We start from the raw sequence: 20,297 nt of genomic DNA, 5'->3' as shown, positions 1-20,297 counted from the left end.
TACTAAATGTACCTCTATAGCCACAGCCACACAGTGGCGGTCTAAATATGTAGGCACCAGTCATGCGAGTCATTATGGATGGCATCCCGTGAATGAAGAGCGTTTGCCCACTGTGAAACGTTCATTACGCCTTGGGGGGACGCACTAGCAATTGTAGCCCAAGGTCCGCATTTCTCCCTCGAAAGAAAAAGTATAATCACATTCTGCGAATGATTTATCGGCCGCACTAACATGCGGGCAATGGGAGGTATGCAAACAGGCATGAAAGCCCCTGCGGAACGTCCCCTGAGGTGTGTATTTATGGCAAGGCCTTTTTTGCTTAGCCACGAGCTATACTGAAACTCACCTAATTTCGCCTAATTAATGCTGTCCGCTGTGGTGATTCCGTGCTTCGGCGGGTTTTCGGAAGGTTTCCAACATGCCGTTTGAGGTTATGTGCCATTTTGCACATCATCTTTCTGGAGAAAAAAGGTGGAAAAGGGGAGAGTTATACCTGTTCTCCGTATAATGCTGATGCGCGCTGAGTTTATTGCCAGCTTTTCAGTGGAACCAATCAGTTATGGGTGTGAATCAGATGTTCCATTTCGGAGGGGTTTACAGCGGTATTACTAGGCAAAGCAATAACGGAAACAGAGATGCCAGTGGGCAGAACGCTTAGTTATGCAAATAGGGCAGTGGGGAAGAAATTCACAACCAGTGTCTCGATATCCGGACGTAAAAACTGTATCCGTAGCGCAAGATCTTTGAAAAGCAAAATTTTCTTCGACAGTGCACCTTGGAAAGGTTTATTATAATTATAATAGATGGAATAGTTTTAAGCAATACAAATAATACAGCAATACAGCTAAACATGTACAGTTAATGATAATACTGACGATCAACCTATGGCACACATAACTGTAATTTAAGTAATGTTGTATTAATAATAATTCCGATTTATGGAAGCTCTGAGTACATCGAATACATTCGCTTCATTTCACTTACTGCAGCATTGCTTGTTTTATATTTTGGATTGCATACCCCACTGGCGCAACCCATAACGATACGCAACATTTCATACCCTATAGGCGCAAAAGAAATCATCTAATGCTTGGTAAACCCTTCAAGCAGCAGCTGATACTCTTTCATCGTGTGCCTACTCGTTTTTGCTAACTTTTTCATGTTTTGGCGCTTTATTTTCTAAAAATTAAATTAGGCTGAAGCTCCTTCTCATTTTCTTTGTCTTTTTGGAAAACTGCCTGAGCTCAGTTAAAACGGTTATACGTTATAAATTTATAAATTTATAGCTTGAGCGAACAGTTTTGAAAACGTTGTGTATCCTTTTAACAATTTATGTGTGTCTGTAACTAGTTCAGACTATGCTTTGATGACTGATCACATAGAAATAATCGTTGATATATTTTTAGGTTTGTACTGTACTCTTGTATCATAAATCATGGATCTATTATTTTAATTGCTGCAACATTGACAGATGAACACACCAGACTGTAAGCGGGTTCGGGCCCATCTGCAGCAGGTCAAGCGGTTGGACAAGCACCAAATAAGTAAGTAACCCTAGTTAATGACACAGGAATCCATAAATTATATTCTTTTTTTATAAATTCGTTGGGTTGATTGTTTTTTACATTGAAAAAATCAAACTCAAATCGAATCGAAAATAAAAAAGGGGCCTGCTTATCTAGGATTTAATTAAATAAAACTATCAAGGCTCTTTGAGTACCAGAGCTATTAAAATTCAACAAGTTTGTAACAAGTTTGTGTATCTCGTGATGTGATCAAACTTCGCACTTAGTTGCAATTTGCATCAAATTTAATACATCATACTAGTGAGCATCTTAATTCTAACACATTGTGCCTGATCGCACCTGTTGTAAAACAAGGACCATGACCCTTGTTGCATCGATCAATAATTTACCTGCAACAATAGCACCCTTTTCCTCATTCTCAGCTTCCCAACTTCCCAGCCAATGAAACAAGATTTCATTAACCTTCCATTGAAAACCGCTTGACGCACTGTCACTGAGCAAAAGAAAGGGACCTTCCCCTTTTCCATGCCCTATCAACATTCCCCAGCCCGTCGAGCATAACTCAACCGACCGCTTAGCTCGTTATCGATGCTTAAGCCACGACACTCTGCAGCCCAGCCAGCAAATCATATCAATGCAGCGGCGGTGATTACCATTAAACACCGGACAATAGTTTCCCCCCCACTTCGGGCCCGGTGCATCTTCGTGCAGCAATGTCGAAGGGATTTCTCCCGCCATTTCTCCCCGCGCACTGATTGAGCTGTGTCGATGGGCGGCTGGGTGCGCAGAAAATTCCTTACACACATCGCGCAAACGTAAATGTCTTACAATCGAAGAAGAAAAAAAGCATACGATTCGATTCCTGCCATACCTTCACCGAAGCGATGTTGGCAAAGGAATGTTGGATGGAAAACAACAACAACCACAGCTAAGCAGGGCAAGGGAAAACAGCACGGCTCGATCGATATGACAAAATGCAAAATCGTTGCCGAAACACACAAAAGAAACACACATTAACGAGCGGCTATGGGACGTCTGCACTAACGGAAATGGTCGTCATCTGCACATCACCCATTGAATATTAATGAACACTCCCCGAGGTGGCGGGGAGGGGGGAGTCGGAAGGGGACACACTCCAAAAGGGTTTCGCGATAGCAAGCGTCTCTCTGGTGTTGGACCTCCCCAAAGCTGGCAATAATTTCGCTTTCTACTAGTCTAACGCGCTGCTAAGCGACTGCTCAAAGCCAATACAACCCATCAGTAGCTGATCCACCACTAGGACGCATAGCATCTTGCAACAGAAAGCCTTTCTTCTACCCACCAAGCCTTATGGGATTCCGAAAGGGACGCCAAAAAAGAGCGGCCCTACACCCGACAGCTCCGTAGGAGGGAGACACGATTTTTCATCCCATTGCCAAGAAGAATCCACAGCTGGATGCTACCAAGCTCTTATGCTGAAAGGGGTTTCTGTCCCTGACCTTCCGCTGACTCCGAAGCGACAGAAGATGGGCATCGAATGAATCTTCCCGTGCCTTCCCGTACACGCCCGATGACACACTCACACTGGTGGAAAATCGTGTCTTGTTTTCCGAGATCCCGCTTTCAAATCTTTCCACCGGGGTACCGTTGTCGTGTGCAGTTCGCGCAGCAGCAAAACAAGAGGTACAACCTGCCGAAACCGGCTCCAACCTGATACGTACCGCGAAATGGACACTTTCCGTAGGGAAACTCGGGAAGCCTGAACACATTCCGACGACTCCCATAGTCACCAATCTATGGGGCTTTGAGAAGATTAACGGTCGATTAGATTTTTGCTTACCTTTTCTTCTTAGCAAGTAGGGTTATTTCTATTTTTTTTATTTGAAATTTATACCATCAGTAAGGTACACTCGGCAGGCTTTTGTAGGTTTTGCTTAATTTGGCGTAACGGGTACGGTGACAGCAAAGGAGATGCATGGGAACCTTCAAGACAGCATATCCAATCGCTTGAGGGACACATTAGAAGCTTTTGCAAGCTTAGCGAAAGGATTGTGTGATGTTTCCATAAGAAGAGTACCCTCAATGACCTTCCTACCTCGATGTAATGTTGTCAAAGAGTAGCTTGCCTATTTTTTATAAAAATTAAGTTTTAGAATGAACTTCACGAATTATTTAAATATTATGATCAACAACTGTGCTTTGTTTATTCTTTTTATTTCTTTGAATAAATATATATTCCATGTATTCACTTACGCCAATGGATACTCAATGCAATCATTATTTTCCCTATCGTTATCACCCGATAGGCGAGCTTTCCCTTTCCACTCGCAATTAAAATCGCATTATCGCATTACCGTGCTAGACAACGACTGCAAACGGCTTATGATCCACGGAGCATCCAATACTTCATCAGCTTTTTCCACCCAACAAAACTGCATTCGAACCCTCCCTTTGGGCGCACGCGCCTACAGCAAATGGTGTTGCAAATGGATGTGATTAAAAAATTACGCTCGATTTAGACTTGTTGCACAACGATGCACGAATATCGCCCACCTTCAGTTTCAATGTTCCATGGAATTTAAGAGAAGAAATGAAAAAAAAACTAAGCCCATAAATACACCAGCTGACCAGGGCAGTTGTTGCAATGAGGTATTTTTTTGCAAATGCCTTCAAATGCAATCGAGCACAGCACGAACGCCGTCTGATAAACGGAGTGTACGTGATGCCACTAGCTCGCTAATGGGACTCTCACACTGCCACCGTTAGCCACTGAAACTATAAGCAGTCGGGTTGGCTTTCTTTTTGCCCTTTCGATTAGGGTTCGCTTTTCTGCAATTTTCTTTGTCATTCGAAATTCATTTTCATTTGCCTTTCGGTGGCCCCCCCTTTCCCTCGGGGGCTAATAGGATACATCTTCGTGTGGGTATTTGTAATTGCTTGCGGAACTGGGGGTAGCTAAAACAAACCAAAAGCCACATCGATTGATGCTAACGATCATGTTGCATTTCACCCTACAGGGATGAGTTACAATGTTGTCATTATTTTTTATTTCTTTCATTTCATTTAATGGAAAAACAAAATTAATAATAACGTGTTGAAACAACCAAATAATCAATTTGAAATAATCGGTAACACCATTGTATCGACATATTTTACATATTTTTGTTAAAAAAGAGTCGAAAAGCACAATGAATGAAGATGAACATCGCAGCGCTTTAAAATTCCCCAAATTGTCTTAATCTTACCCAACGATCGCAACAACCTAAATGTTTGCGATCCTCTTCCCAAATTCACTCGCCGTTTCACGCTAAACCCTTCCCGCAACATAATCGGTGGGTACACGATTGCCGAAACTTTCACTTTCAACCAGCAAGCTCAACATGTTTTCAACTTCCTAATCATGAGCGATCGTCTTGCCTCTATTTTCGGGGCGGGAGCATTTTCATTCGATTACTTCAGCACCGCACGATCGACTAGACAGATTAATTTAATCCAACAGTCCAATTCCAACGTCTCTCACTCAGCCATACGAATGCACTACCGTTCGATCAGGTTTTGTGATGTGCTTTTTGGGGTGAGTATTTGCCTTTCGATACAGCAGGTTGGTTGTGATGATTATGCACCTAATTTAAATTCTGCCAGTAGTGTTGCTCCGTACGAGGGCAGGATTTCCTTATCCTATTGGTATTTGAAATCGTCGCGTAAAGTTCATGCGCTCTTTTATGCCAATTGAGGAAGTGTTTTGATGTTAGATAGTGTTTGTTTTAGCGAGACGAAACTAAATCTCTGTTTAAATTCACATCGATCGTTGGAAATATATAATCATATTGACATAAGAAATATGATTTAGTCAATGTTAGTCTCATCATTCTATTGAATGTGCACCATCAGCCACAGTTACAATAGTTTCGCCAATACCATTTTCCCCAATCAAACTCGTTTGGCCTCGAGAAAAAAAAACACAGAAGTATATCGCCACAAACCAGACTGACCTACAAAACGAAACTTGCTGCCTTCCTTGTTTTGCACAAAATCAAAGCAAACAACCCCCCCCCCCCTTGTCCTTTCCGGTTTTCATTAGATAATGCGTGACCAGATCATGCTTCCTTTCTTCTGAACCGATGCTCGAGCCCCCGTCTACGATTGTTAACGCAGCACGTACTAAACCCTTTTCTCCCTATTTTGTTTGCACCGCATCCTATCTAGGGCTTGTAACCTACAACACACACGCGCGAGACGGGAACATGTTGTGCGTGGAGCGGTCCATCACCGACCGACATACACACACCGACAAACAGGTAAATGCCCATTCCGGAAAAAACGCAGCGGGGACGCAAACTGTGCGCGATCGATTATTGCTAAACGAAAGCAACATTATTAGTGATCTGTTTTAGCGATGCTTCGGCAATGAAAAATAAGGGTGGATCGTCTTGTTGTTGTTGTTGTTGGCTGTGATCAGTGAACTATGGAGAAAGGAGACGCCAGTGAGTGAAGTGTAGCGCTCACACGTACGGGTAAGGTATCTCTCACCAGCCGCTTTTTCACAAGTCCGGTAGCAGATCGAGATGAAGCGCTGATAAACATCATTATGCTTCATGAACAAAATTGCGCCACAGTAGCTATCAAACGAAATGCGACGCTTACTGAGTTTATGTTTGCACATTTATCCCTATTGATCAATATTGATGATACTAGAGCACTGAACAGTTTTAAAGAGACAAATATTCAGCCAATTTTAAACACCATGACTATCACGATGAAAACCTAAGAGCATGCAATAATTATTCATATTTTTTTACACATGAATAAAAAAATGAAAATACCAATTAATGCGATATTTGTGAAAAATGCAGTAAAATACTCCTTAAAATCAAAAGTTTGACATACAAATTGCATACATTTTGGCGTTTGTTGCAAATGAACCAATTTTAAGCATTGAGCTTGTAAATAGCATGATTAAGTCTTGCTTTAAATGTTACATTTGATATGTTTAAATGATTAAATATTGTAACCTATCAATTGATATTTATTTAAAATGAATCAAATATAGTTTTGACTAACACTATATATTAAACTGTTGTTTTCAGTATTTTTGTTCGCTAAATTTAGGCTCAGAATAATTTAATTGTATCCGGGTTAACATATAATTTAATCAACTCGTTTGACAAACCCCACCACAATCGTACATTTAAATCCGATTGCCAACACACAGCATAACCGTTAATGCCAAAACAAGGGCCTTGGTCAAGGTTTGCTCTCGCAAAACCCTCCTCGAACCTTCCTCAACGAAAGGGCTCAAACCATCGCTCGAAAGAAAGCAAGCGAGAAAAAGAGCAAACACACTCACCCCGCGTTCAAACACAAGCGTAAAACCGATTCCCCAACGCTCGCTGCTCAGCTGTGCCAAAGAAAACGGAAACCTTCTTCGGGCGCTCTTTCACTCACGCTCTTTTCTTCGCATCAAGCGGGCCCCGAGTGAGAGCGCCCACTTCCTATCGTGTCTTTCACTCGCGTAACCGCCGACACTTTGCGCGGCCAGGTTTATTTTTTCTGACACGGCCATACAGTATAAAACCGATCGTCCGGAAGCAGCGCACGCTTAATATTACCTTGATCTTGAACCGGTACGTATCATGGGAGGGCTGGACCGTTCATCATTGCATGGTGGATTGGATTGGTACAGGTGCGAAAATGTGACTCTTAAAAGGATGCAGTTTTCTTTCTCGTGATTTCAAACAAAATAGTGAATAATTGGACGAACAATTCAAATATTTTGGCTGAAAAAGTGCATACAACTGCAAGCAAGTTTGAGCAGTTTCGTTCGCGTGCAATCATTCGTTGTAAAACTGTGTATGTGTGCATGTGCGTGGTGTAAGCGTGATGAGACTCTCCCTTCCCAAAGGGAATTGGATGCTGCAGCTCGAGACCGCGCGTGTGTGTGTGTGTATATATACACAGTGGACAGTGGAGTACAAGCACGAACACAAGCGAAATTTCGAACATTCGAAAACAGGAATTCGACCGAAATCGGTGTCAAAAAATTAACAAAACAATGCGTATTTTTTTCTCTCGCTTTCCTTTCGTTGCCCTTTTTCTGCTGGTGTACCAAACGCACTGAAGCCAAACAAAAAGTTTTTGGTGTTGGTGTGGACTGCCTGCGGTGGCATAATGTTTATGCATTTTTTGAACGCTTCGTTCCACGGTTCGGTTGCATTTCGTCCCGCCGGATGGATTAATTTGAAACTGTTTTCCCCCCTTTTGGGGATTTGACCCAATGCCCCTGAAACAGTTAATACTGGACTCGGTTGCTCGAAGATGTAGATGTAGAAAGGCATTCCTACTCTCTACATTAATTGTCTCGTAATTGCTAGCCTGTGCTTGTGTGTTGATTGATCAAACGAAATATTTCGACCTTTCATTAAATTCTAACAGTGATCCCATAACCTCACACGATCATTATCGCTGCTGGGGCTTTCCTTTTCACCATGTCCAGTTAAGCTACAGTCCAATAGGGTGGCGGCCTGTCTGCCTTATCAAAACGCTCTCCAGCGCTAACGGATCGTGTCGCACCCGTAGCGTGATGATTTATCTGATCGGCGCCCGATCTGTCGGCCCTCAATTACACGCACTTCACGGACGCTGCGCACCAGCGCGGAAACTAAGCTTTGAAGATAACTGAGCTGACCCGCTTTTCGTCCCTCGCGCAGGCTCAGTGAAATTTTCGAACACCCGCCCGCCCGCCAATAATAGCAATCTTCTTTTCCTTTACAAGCGTATTTCTTCTCGTTTTTTCTCTGGTCTCTCATATCGCTCAATTTACGTCATTTGCCTGATTTTTGTTGCCTCTTTTTCTCTCTTTTCAAATCGCTCCACAATGGAATTGTGGAATTTTCGGCCACACAGCGTCGCGATCGGAAACGTCGCGTTGAAACGCCGTACCGGAATTATCTCTTGCCAAATTCGAAGCCGGAAGTGTGCACCTGTGAGGTGTGGTGTGTGCCAGTGTGTGCGAGTGTATACGGAGAACCAGCTGACCAGCGATGATTAGCATAGGCAGGCGGAACGAGCGGCGGCCAATGGCGGTCGGATTGGTGTGGATCGTCCTCATCGGAGTGACCGTTGCGGCGCAGGAGCAAGGTGCCAATGTGAATGTGGAAAAGTCAGGTAAGTGCGAGCGTGGTCGAATATTAGAATTATATTGAACGTTTTAGAGGAAATAGAACATAGAAGAAGCTGTCGCATAATTTAAAACACTAAACTAATGAACAATAATGAAGCTGCCCATAAAACAAATTGATATTAAGCGTTTATTAACTCTTACCGTATTCAAAAGATAAAAAATCAATTTCAATTAAATCACATTTAACATTTCTTCAGAAACAATTTGCGCGAATTGAATTAAGTAAAGTACCAATCATGATCACAAATATTGAACCAGCGCTGATGCGAACGGTGACCGCAGCGCTGGTAAACAAATACCTAATCACACTCACTGCCATCATAACCGGTGCCGCTCGTCTTCAGCACACCCATCAGCGAGCTACCGATTCACGATCATTTCCCTTCCACCCGGTGATGATGAGCCATTAAGCTAACTTAAAGCCATAAACTTCAGCATGGTACGGGCGCTTCCAGCTGGAGATCATCTTAATTTCTTCACCACCACCAACACGAACGAGAAGCACACACAGGCCCTTTTACGGTCCCTATTAATGGGCTCTATCTTGCATGCCAGCAGCAAGCACGCAAATCTTTAAAAAAAGATTCATCCGATGCATTACATGCTTCTAATTCTCTTCCTTCCTACTTAAGCACACGCTAAGACCCACCGTACAACGTTTCACGGGCAAACAAATCAACCATACCTTACCCCTTACGGGCCTTTGGCAGCGAGGGGGTTCAAAACTTGTGACCAAAACATTATTCACACTACCCTAACCCGGCGCGAGAGTGGTTTTACTTTCTACTGGCTCGTTTTGGAGACTGGCGGTGAAATACAAATCGATGTTTGTTTTGTATCGTCCGGCCCCATCCCTCGCTTAGGCAGTGCTTTGTGCTGTGGGACGAAATTGGGCGCTGAGAGAAAGTATACTACAAATGACGGCGGTTTGTATGCTGTGCAGTGGTGGATTCCGCGCTATGAAAGCGCGTGAACCGTAATCATGGGACGCTCTCACTTATACAAGCTAGCTGATGACAGGAGAGTTCAAGGTCGTATTCCGTTTCAGACTTAGATTTGATCTTTGCACTAGGGGTACAACATTTGTTTCTCCGTTTGATAGCACGATGACAGCTAAGGTTAGGTGCCAGAAGTAATGTATTGGCTCTTGGAAACATCACCAAGCAGCGTAGACCATTATCTAACTTTTATTGTACCTTTTATGTTCTCAGTAATGCATTTTGTTAACATTCAACCTTCATTTCATTCATACATACACTTTCAAAAGAAGAATTTCACCTCCATTTTACGCTACAAAACACCTGCAGCTACAAACCCGATTTGACCTGAATGGCAATTGCAAAAGAAAAGCTTCATTTTCACCGGTTGGCTACATTTACGCACCTCGACCATCGGAGTCCTACATTTAATGCCGGCACGAAAGTGAATCGTAAATCAATAGAAATGCTACCGTTTGCCTCTACGCTCAGTAGTTTGTTAAAAAAAGAAGCTTGCCAAATACGAAAGACGGGAAAATCTTCAATGAAATGTGGAATGAAAGGAATTGGAATGAAATTATGTGCTTTAGTTGATTTTTACAATACAATGTTACTGTAATTGTAGCTTATTGTTTCTGTATTTAACGCACTCAATCGAATCAATCGAAAGATTTCAACTCATCAAGAAGCGACGAACCTTTGTGCGACGAGCAGTGACTTCAATGTATGATGATCCCATCGATTTGACAATGCGTGTAGAAAGTGAACCGGAACAACGCGCGAGAGGATTCATTTAAATGTTACAATAGAATGCGGATGTCACACATGGGTGTTGTGAATTAATTTCATATCATTTGCTTGTCTCGTGTTACTGGAACGACTAGATAATCCATATTGGTCTGCGTTATTGCGCCCATATAAAAATGCCATCAATTAAACTACACTTCCGCTTATACCACCTCCACACACACACACGCAACGGCCTCAAAAAGAATCCACTCCCGTGCACCGGTACACACTAAAAAAACGCTTTCACTTTCCTACCCGCCTAAACCGTGCTGCGTGTGCTGAATCATCGAGAAAGAGTTTAAATATCGACACACCATACTTTTGCATGCCATCTTGCCTGCAGGAAACGAGCGTTCCTCGCAGCGTGTGACCTATTTCGATCGATTCGCGCGCGAATCCTGTTCCTCCAGGCAAGGCTGTGGCCTACATACGGGATAAACGGGCTTGACACGCTTCCAAGCCCTTGATAACGATACACCTTCCTATGGCGCAAACGGGTGTGCCTTACATCATTCCGCCGTACCGATTGCAAAGGCTTCCCGTACCCGCTGTTGCCTAACGGTGCTGCAAGCAAGCAAAACCGGAACCCATTCGTTGACATACACGCTCACACGCTCATAGTCCATATCCGTGGTCGCCTCGTGGTTTGGTCTGTTTCTGTTTTGCGCTCTACGTCTAATTATTGCTAATCTGCTGCATGGCTTTCGAGATCCTTCCTAAGGCACATCGCTCATCATCTTTGTTTTTCCGCGTCCAATGAAGACACGGTCAGGGAACGTGACAAAAAACGCTCCAGCAAATGCGTGTGAATAATTGGAACAAACCAAGAAAATGGGGCTGCAACTACTGCAAAACCGTACACCGTACTGCATTTTATTTCCCCTTGCGGCAAGCTGACAAACTTGCTCCAGCACGCCGAGCAACGCGGCCTATCTGCTCCAGAATGCGGTTTACTAAAACGGGAAGATCGGAAAACCACAAGAACCACCACCGAGACATCAAAACGGTCCCTTTTAATAAGGTTCCATTACTTCCTACCCTAAACGAAGGTGTAATTTATCGCTTGCGCTTAGGTCTAAAGAGCTGTGCTTTATTGCATGCCCTCCCCCCCCCTGTCGCGTTAACTGGCTATTATTTACGATTATTTTCCTTCTATTTCTCTCTCTCCCAACAGCTACAGTCGATTCTTCAGCCCTGCTCGAGGCGGCGCTCTGTGCGGTCAAACCCAACCCGGGCCAGTGCGTACGGCAACAGGCCGCCCGTGTGCTGGGCAACTGGGAAGACATTCTAAACGCCAAGAAGATGGAAATGCTCGGTAAGTGTTCTAGGCAGAATTGAACTGCCCACTTCACATTCAAATCCACTGCCCTTAGAACCTTCTCATTCTCACCGCCACTGTAAAACTAAAAGTAAATAATTTATTAAAGACCCTCTTTATTGCACAGCTTGTAAAAGGCCAATCTAACGGCAATCGGTTTATGAATTTGTTTTTGTTTCGCTTTCGCTTATTTTGCTTTATGCAATAAGCAAAATCATCCATCGACTCAGAACGTTCTCACCATCCAGCTCACGATTTGATGCTTAAGCCCGCTGGCAAAGGGATAATGAGCTACTTCTGGTGGAAGTGATCGTTAGTTCCTAACGGAAAAGGGGGTTGATTGATTTTCCTCCAAACCTCCCGCACGAAGCGGCGATAACGACTTCATTAGTGGTGTTTTGCTTGCCCATCATCATCATCATCATCACCATCATCATCACCAACGTTTGGGTGTATTGATGGGCAGGTTTTACCGTTCGATCGGCGTTAACTGTTCAACTGATCAGTAAAGTTAAGGGATGACCTACTGGCCTTTGTAAGGTTGAGTGAGATACACTTCATACTTGTAATGTGACATAAATCAAGCGGAAAATTTTCTGAAAAATAGCAACAAAAACATATTTCGCATAAGTTTTGTATCTAAATTTATCAGTTATATGTACAGCACTCTCTTAGTTGTTGTCTCTCTTAATTCTTATCCCTGCTTTGAATTATTACTGCAAATTTTAATTTTAATAATGATCTTTATTGTTAATTGATCAACAGACTCACCTTCAAACATCTTCTCGAACAATTTTCATCTATACTTTCCTCTTTTTATGGACAAAATCACACAATATCTTTTGTACTTTCTACCACTTAACTTTCCACCCACTTTGTCTACTTAATAAAACAATTTGCAATGTTACAATTAGCCAGTAAAAACACACCCAAATTTGATCATGCTTTGCAGCGAAATAATAATCTACGATGGGATTCATTTCGGGGGAAACTCACAAACCCACAATAAAGCACTAATTGTTAGGCCCCATTTTTTGCAAATGACCCAAGTGAAGTTATTGCGCTGGTGTAGCATTTCAAACAGAAAGATAATTATTTAGAAATCATGTCGTGTTTCATTTGCACAAAATGAGCTTTCTCGCTTGGGGAAGGAAGTTTTGATGCGTTTGTAAAGACCTTTTTTGGTAAGTTTCGAAGCTCATATTTTCAATGTTTGAAGTGATCAATCGGTGTCTATTTGACTGACATCGAGACACTGTAGAAGATAATGATGTCGAATATTCAATTAAAAACAACTTTCCCTACAAAAGCTTCCGCGTATCTTTATTTTTCATTTTCTTTGACCCTGGACATTAGAGGGAATTTCCCTTTTTTTCTTGTTACCAAACAGCGTGTCTCTGCACATTCCCCACGAACTCTAATGTCATTCCGTATAAAAAAGCGACAAATGCTTCCTCTTTTCATCACTTGCAAGCATCCTTCATCCTCCATCTCCTTGTTTGCAGCAAGATTTATTTCAACAACCGACGAACGATTTCAATAATCGTGCCACTGGGAAAAAAGCACCCCGCGCATACGATAATTGTACTCCGATAAAGGGCTTCTTGCCAAAGAAAACGGCAGGATACCGGTAGCCTTACCGGTACGGTTCCGTCATGCCACATTTTCATTCCACAGCGCAGGAAAAGGTCATCTTCGTTCGGCGTTTGCAGCATCGATCATGGTGACTTGATCGTGCCTGGAAATGGAAAGTCACAGACCTTCTCACGGCGTCTACCGCATCTTCCGCAGCCAATTGCCAGCTTGCCAATACCGGTAGGCCGCCAACTATCGCCATTGTGTTCAATTATGCTGCTGCCGAATGCACCATCCATAGACCATGATGATCTTCTCCCTCGGGTGGTGTGCAATGAAAGTTTGCTGGACGAAATAGTTTGAACAAGGCAGAGCGTGATCACTTTCGCCGCCCACCGACACCGTTGCGGCACTAGAAGTGATTCTCGAAACGAAAGATTCAAGATACCCGGAAGATGGCACCCCGTATGTGTGCTTTCCCTTTTGTGTTGATGTTCGTTTGGCGACAGCATTTTCTATCGTTTCGGTTTGCACATCCCCAAACAGGGTGGCCTTTCCGATTTGGCATGTTTGGTACATGCGTTTATCTGAAGGGCCTGCGGATAAAAGAAGCTGGGAAATCGGGATGCATGTACTGCATTCCGTGCCAGCGGAGGTTTAGAAACCGATGTCTTTCCCTGCGAAACGACGTGTTAATCCGACAGCGACGCTCCTGCGGAATGTTGACTGTGTGGACATGTGTGGGGAATTGAGGGTGGATTAAACGCATGCTAACAGAAATCTTCTGTCGTGCTATCTGGGTAGGAATGTGGGTAGGGAATTTTCATACCGAACTTGAAGAGCTTGGGAAAGCTTGATTGAGGACACAGGAATTGAAATATGCACACCAAGTTAATGTCTTTCGTTGAGGTATTAAATCAAAAACAAACCCTTAAATAAAAAAACTAGGATATAAGATGCTGAAACATTCATGAATTATGAAATAGGAAACATTTAGACTTCAAAAAGTATGATTTTATTTAGAATGTTTAAACAAATTATAAGAATTAGGAAAAAAAATTACCGCGTTCTTACATTTATAAAACTCATTACGAAAGACTTCAACGTTATTGGAAACAACGAACCTCATTTCTAATATCGAGCATGATATACTGATGACAGTTCAAGATGAAGCCACTTTCATAGATTCACCACAATGACCCACAACCGGACACTAACCGGTTTGTCAAGCCTATTCAGCCTTCGGTGCCATCTCGCATTCATTTGCTTTTTTCCGACCATCCAGTGCCACACTTCCTATCTAGCTTTTCAAGAGGATTCCGTCGTCAATGGTTTTTCCCCGAAATGAACAGCCACACCATCCATCTGACCCGTTCGGCACGGAATAGAATCTAGATCGGGGAAACGATTGGCGTAGGCCTGTGCCCGATCCGGGCAAATCTTATCGGTAATTGGAGCAAACTGTAAAAACAGGAATAGCAACGGATCCACTTCCAGCGCATCGCCGCAGACTTTGGCAAACGTGTTTCTAGCGTGGCAAGTCGCGAACAAACCGGCTCGTACGGTTGAACCCGTTCCGAAAGTGTTTCATCATCCGGAGATATGAGGTTAAAGTGATTTGCGTCGATTAAGATTGTGCAAATTCACTTTCATCGGCGTGATGAGAGCCAGCTTTATGAGTGTGCTGGAATGTTCAATTTGTGGAACGGATGTAAGGAATGGAGAGTGAACATTGCTGGGGGAAATGATCATCACTTCCTTTGAGGGTTTCTGGCTTGAGTACAGTCTGAATGAACTAGTTGATCTTATTTTGTGCTTTTTTAGCACTGAAAAGGTTTGAAACTGTTTATTCGTAACTGTGCGACTATTTAACTATCAAACATGCAATAAAAACACATTAAATTCTCCAGCACATCTATCTTAGCCATAATTTCAAATAATTGCATAAAACCATTAATTTTGTTTTATTGGTGTCTCACTGATGTACTTATACAAATAACTTATCAATCTTTTTTTCCTTTTTAATTTTCTCTTCCCAGCCGAAGCTGACAAGGAGGTCACGGCGCGACAGCAAAGCCGAGGTCTCAGCGATGCTGAGATTGCACGAGGCAAACCATCCACCCTGATGCAACAGATCGAGACGGGTCTCGGTGCCCTTTCGGAATTCGTATCGGAAGGTGTCGATGAGTGAGTTTAGCGCTGCCTTCTAAATGCATCCAATACGCAATTTTAAATTCATGTTCACCCATCCCAACCAGATATGTATCCGACAAGGAGGAGGGCAAGGAGGAGGAAGCCTCATCGAAGACGCACATCCACCATCTGCTGAAGCTAGGTAACGCAGCCGGTCCGGCCCGGGACGGTGCCCCCGTCGGGCGCGCGGACGCCGACGACGAGGACTACCGCGATCAGCTCGCTGCTGTGGAGGATGGTTTGGTGGATTATGCTGGCTTGGCGGGCAGCCCGGATAAAGCACTTGGTAGAGGCAAGCAAGAGGGTGACCAACTGGATTATGGGTTTGGTAGTGGCGAACCTAGTGCTGGTGGTCATGGAGGTGGGTCTCGTAGCGCCATTGGCGGTGACAGCGGCGAAGGCGATAGGACGGCTACGACTGGCTACGACAGTGCGGTACAGCAATCGGCATCGGCGACACGGGAGCAGGACAGCAGGCGGGAGATGGTGACGGGTAGCGAGCGAGTCCTTGGTGAGGTAGCGGAGGGGCGTCGTTTAGTTGCCACTTCGAAGCCGGCACCGACCGCCGCACCGGCCGTGCGCTTCGTAGACGATGACGTCGGTGGCCTGCGAAGACGACGTACGCACACCAACGGGCGAGACCTTTTCTTGCCTTTCTATGCTTTGAGTACATTGGGTCCAATTTTGAGCTAAAACACCAAAACACCACAGAAAACTCCCTACGACCCCAACCACCCGTTCGTTGAGATTATTGTATGGGGAAAGGGTAGTGTTCCCGGTGTTTATTTACCTTTGGCTCCATATGGAGCTACGCTCCAGAGTACGCTCCTTCTCCTTGTGCAAAGGCATTGTAAGCCTCCCAAGTAGTACACCTTTTTCTTGAATATCCTTGTAGTTTGAGGGTACACTATTTCACTTCCAAATCTCGAAACAGGACTAAGAGAGGAGTGTGAATTGTGCCACTGATCCCTTTGATGTTCCTTGATTTATTTAAATCAATCCAAACAGATCAATCAGATATGATGAAACAATTTACAGACAGAACACATCCCCGTCACACGCGTACACAGGATCAGAAACACCCGTTTACACACGTAAGGATGAAACGACACCAACTCCAACAACACTTTCCACCAAATACTCCAGCCACCAACTACACCATTTTTCCACAACTTTTTTGTTACGATCTCACTGTCGCATAAATCTACCAAAAATTATTTCAACCCAAAGCAAAACAAAAAAATACCAGCAAAATCCATTGGTCACCTTCTGGGACGGCATGTGCATGTGCATGAATGGTTTCGGAACGTGGCTAGTAACAGGGATCATCATCCACTAATTTGGCATGACAAAAGAGTGTTTTATGTTTCGGCCAACTGCACGCTTGCACGTACATTTACCGCTTATGCAGCAACAAAAAAAACTCTATCATACAATCATATACATTTACCCATACATACAAACAGTTCATCACCATGTTTACACCTACCACCACTTCATCCGTCACACATTATTACCCCGCAGCACGCTGCAAGCAGTTCATCATACACATTATCCGCTTTATCATTCGATTGATCATACCTGACAGGGCGAGACGCAGCAGCTTTGCGAAGGTCTCGCCATTATCGCCTGCATGCATCGGCAACCCGTGTTCACATCACGTTACCATCGTTTTTGTGCCATTTCGTAGTTTCATGCTTGATTTGTTTTGTTTTGTTTGTTTTGTTTTATTTCTGTTGATCCGTTTGCTTTTCTCCTATTTTTTGTTTTGTTTTTGTTTCTCCTTCTACAGCAATCTTTGCGTATGAGTTATTTTGTGTGTGTTCTTATTTTCTATTTTTTTTTACTTTGTTTGTTATGCGTTTGTATTAATCAACAAGTTTTTATTTTTCATTCTCATTTTGTGTTTTTTTATTCGTTTTGATAACGATTATCAAATACGTTTTCATGAAACTTTTCTTATTTCTGTTATTCTTTTTCGATATCAGCAGTTCTACTCATCAATTGTTTTGAATTAAATATTATCTAGTTTTACTTAATTTTGCATTCAATCTTTTAAATAAGATTATCATTTCCACAAAATTATTGTGATATATTACAATTCACATTTTAAAAAAAACATTCAAATGGAACGAAACTAAACAAATCTCAAACAACCGCATAGAAATCATCATTCTCATCAACATCATCGAATACAACAAGAAAGATGCTTTGAAACGCTTTTTTGTAGTTAATTAAACTTAATCCATTATTAACATGTTGTAGTAGAAACCTTATAATTGTCTAACAGATAGAAATTACCCAAAACCTCCCCGTAGAAAAAAAATTGCTGAATTGCTTTCATGTGTGTTTGTGTGCATGTATGTGTGTGCTTTTGCGTGTGAGTGTGAATGTAGCTAAAAAAAAGGCTAACGCATGATTGTGAAGCGTGTTCTTAGTAGTAGCAATTTGTTGCTTTCGTTTTGCTAACCGTATCCGCAGTAGATATCCGTAGTTCCGTACTAACGCAAAACATACACCCTGGTTTGGCAAGCACAAAAGAATTTTATTAACCATTGTTTCTACTTTTTACTTTCCTTCCTTTCATCCTTTACAACCGAAAATCGAACCCTTTTTTGTTCACATTCACTCCGAATGGCGCAACACAAAATGGTGCTATAATTTCCCCCAATTCCCACATTAATACACACAATCATTAGGCAAGCGTAAGGGCAAGAAGAAGAAGACGTTCATGAAGCTGTTCATTCTGGGCGCTGCACTGAAGGCCAAAATCGAGCTGCTGCTCAAGATCCTGTCGTTTAAGCTGCAGCTGAAGTTCTTCGCAGTTGCACTGATCGGTCTGCTGATCAACATTGCCCGATTCTGGATCGATTTCAAGAAGCAACCTTCTCCACAAAAGGTTCATCAAGCGTTCGTTGATGGTTCGGTTAAAGGCGCATCGTTTCTAACGCACCGCTCCCTTCTACTTTCAGGTGATCTACTACGAACATGCGCAGCATCAGCATCACTACGATGATCACGGTGACGGTGATTTCGGTGGCTACTGGAAGCGATCGCTGCACAATGTCCATGACGACGAAGGTCCCAGCTACCCGGGTGGACACGATCGTGCGGAGCGTTATGACGAGCCCTACCTGTACCGCAACCCGAAGTACACCCCGTCCGCCAACCATTACGCACCACAGCTTGCCGATCCGCACGCGATGGCGTACCAGCAGCAGCGGCCATACTAATAATGCAGGCGCGATGCGCGTACAAACGCGAACCGCATTTTCCTAGCACTGGGGTTATGTATCCCACTCGAGAATCCATTCCATCTTGGGTCCAGTTTGCGTTAGGTTGAGAGACGCTTCGCGGAGCGAGAGGCAGGCAGCATGTTTTATCATCACTCATTATCATACTGTCATTTTTTCATCGATTTGTACAAATTTCGAAAGGGAAACGTACAACACCCTCCAATTCCTGACCCTTCCAGGATGCTGCCAGGAAGTAAGGCATTTGCTTTCATTGTAAAGCATTCAAAATTCCTAACACCTGGAGCTAAAGGATATTGGGGAGGAGGTTGTGCATTTCTCTTACCGCTTGCCTTTTGTCGCGATTGTTCGGAAGAGAAGAGAGAGGGAAGAGAGAGAGAGAGAGAGAGAGAGAGAGAGAGAGAGAGAGAGAGAGAAAGAGAGAGAAAACACTTAACGGATTCTGGAATACTCGTGTAGCTCACCTACAACCATCCGGCTAACCCCACAGTAGGGCGTTGAATGGTGGGCCGTTAATTTATTAAAACTGTTAATTTATTGAAGTTATTTATTTGCTCACCAACTCGACCGTTTAGGCTAAGCCTACCGGCAGCAATCGGACATTTCTGTTCGAATGGTTTCCCAGTTTTTCCACCCCTGGTTTGAAGTGAATTAATGTTAATATTGTAGGTTACAAATAAAGCCCTTATGAAACGAAAACACGCCCAAACGCTTTAGGCACAAGCAGCTTTTATGATTGGAGACTAATAAAATAGAAACTAAAATTGTTGAAATGAAATAGTAAGCTGGATTTGACGACCGATTCATGTCGTTGACTTTTCATTTGCATGTGCAGCGTGTTATAAAGCCATGAAAATTCCAGTACTTTTATGAATTCCATTGGAAAATTTTCATGGAGTTTAATGACCAACATTGGTCTGCTTGCCTTGATAAACCTAAATATAAACCTTGATCGCAAGAATCTAGGTCGCACACTTCTTGGTCGTCAAAGTCTTGGTTGTAAAAGTCGTTGTCGCAAAAGTCTTGGTCGCAAAAGTCTTGGTCGCAAAAGTCTTGGGCGCAAAAGTCTTGGGCACAAAAGTGTTGGACGCAATAATCTTGGTCGTAAAAAGCTGGATGGCAATTTTGACAATTGATTGTCACAAAATCCGAAATTTGCGATTGTGGCTGATCTGAATTCTATTATTGGGGCCCTTTCCGTTTGAAGTTCGTAGGCTGAAATTTCAGCCTCTCAGCTGTTTGCATTGCATAGCAGTTTTCGAGCAGCTATCTATGTGAGTATAATATACAGGTGGGCTTATCCCAAGGTGTATGAATTTAGAAGGCTGATTTTTATCGCTTCTGCTTCTGAATGAAGATTTTAAGAGTGTTTTGAGTATTCGTCAAGCCTCCAGAAAGCTCGTTGGAGCAAAAGTTTTCATTCGTTCTGTCAAAAAGTGATGTTCAAAATTGGTTATAAAAAAATGCTATGAGACCACCTGGACTACATACACTTTGATTCCAGAT

General features: G+C 43.1%; 1 protein-coding gene across 4 annotated transcripts; it reads left to right on the top strand.

The window, feature by feature from the left end:
• The first annotated feature begins 7,053 nt into the window (after positions 1 to 7,053).
• Positions 7,054 to 19,538, top strand: LOC121594226. Of its 4 annotated transcripts, none has more exons than XM_041917282.1 (7): positions 7,054 to 7,129; positions 8,409 to 8,669; positions 11,626 to 11,766; positions 15,384 to 15,531; positions 15,603 to 15,679; positions 18,237 to 18,436; positions 18,510 to 19,538. In XM_041917282.1, the coding sequence occupies exons 2-7, from the start codon at positions 8,546 to 8,548 to the stop codon at positions 18,768 to 18,770; spliced, it is 951 nt and encodes a 316-aa protein (XP_041773216.1). In that variant the 5' UTR covers positions 7,054 to 7,129; positions 8,409 to 8,545; the 3' UTR covers positions 18,771 to 19,538. The 4 variants fall into 4 exon arrangements, with proteins under 4 accessions (XP_041773216.1, XP_041773215.1, XP_041773213.1 ...); XM_041917281.1 differs by having other exon boundaries at positions 15,603 to 15,829; XM_041917279.1 differs by having other exon boundaries at positions 15,603 to 15,898.
• Positions 19,539 to 20,297: the final 759 nt, after the last annotated feature.

Source organism: Anopheles merus, chromosome 2L (assembly GCF_017562075.2).
Source record: "Anopheles merus strain MAF chromosome 2L, AmerM5.1, whole genome shotgun sequence".
NCBI lineage: Eukaryota > Metazoa > Arthropoda > Insecta > Diptera > Culicidae > Anopheles > Anopheles merus.
This window is presented reverse-complemented; position numbering and strand designations above follow the sequence as displayed.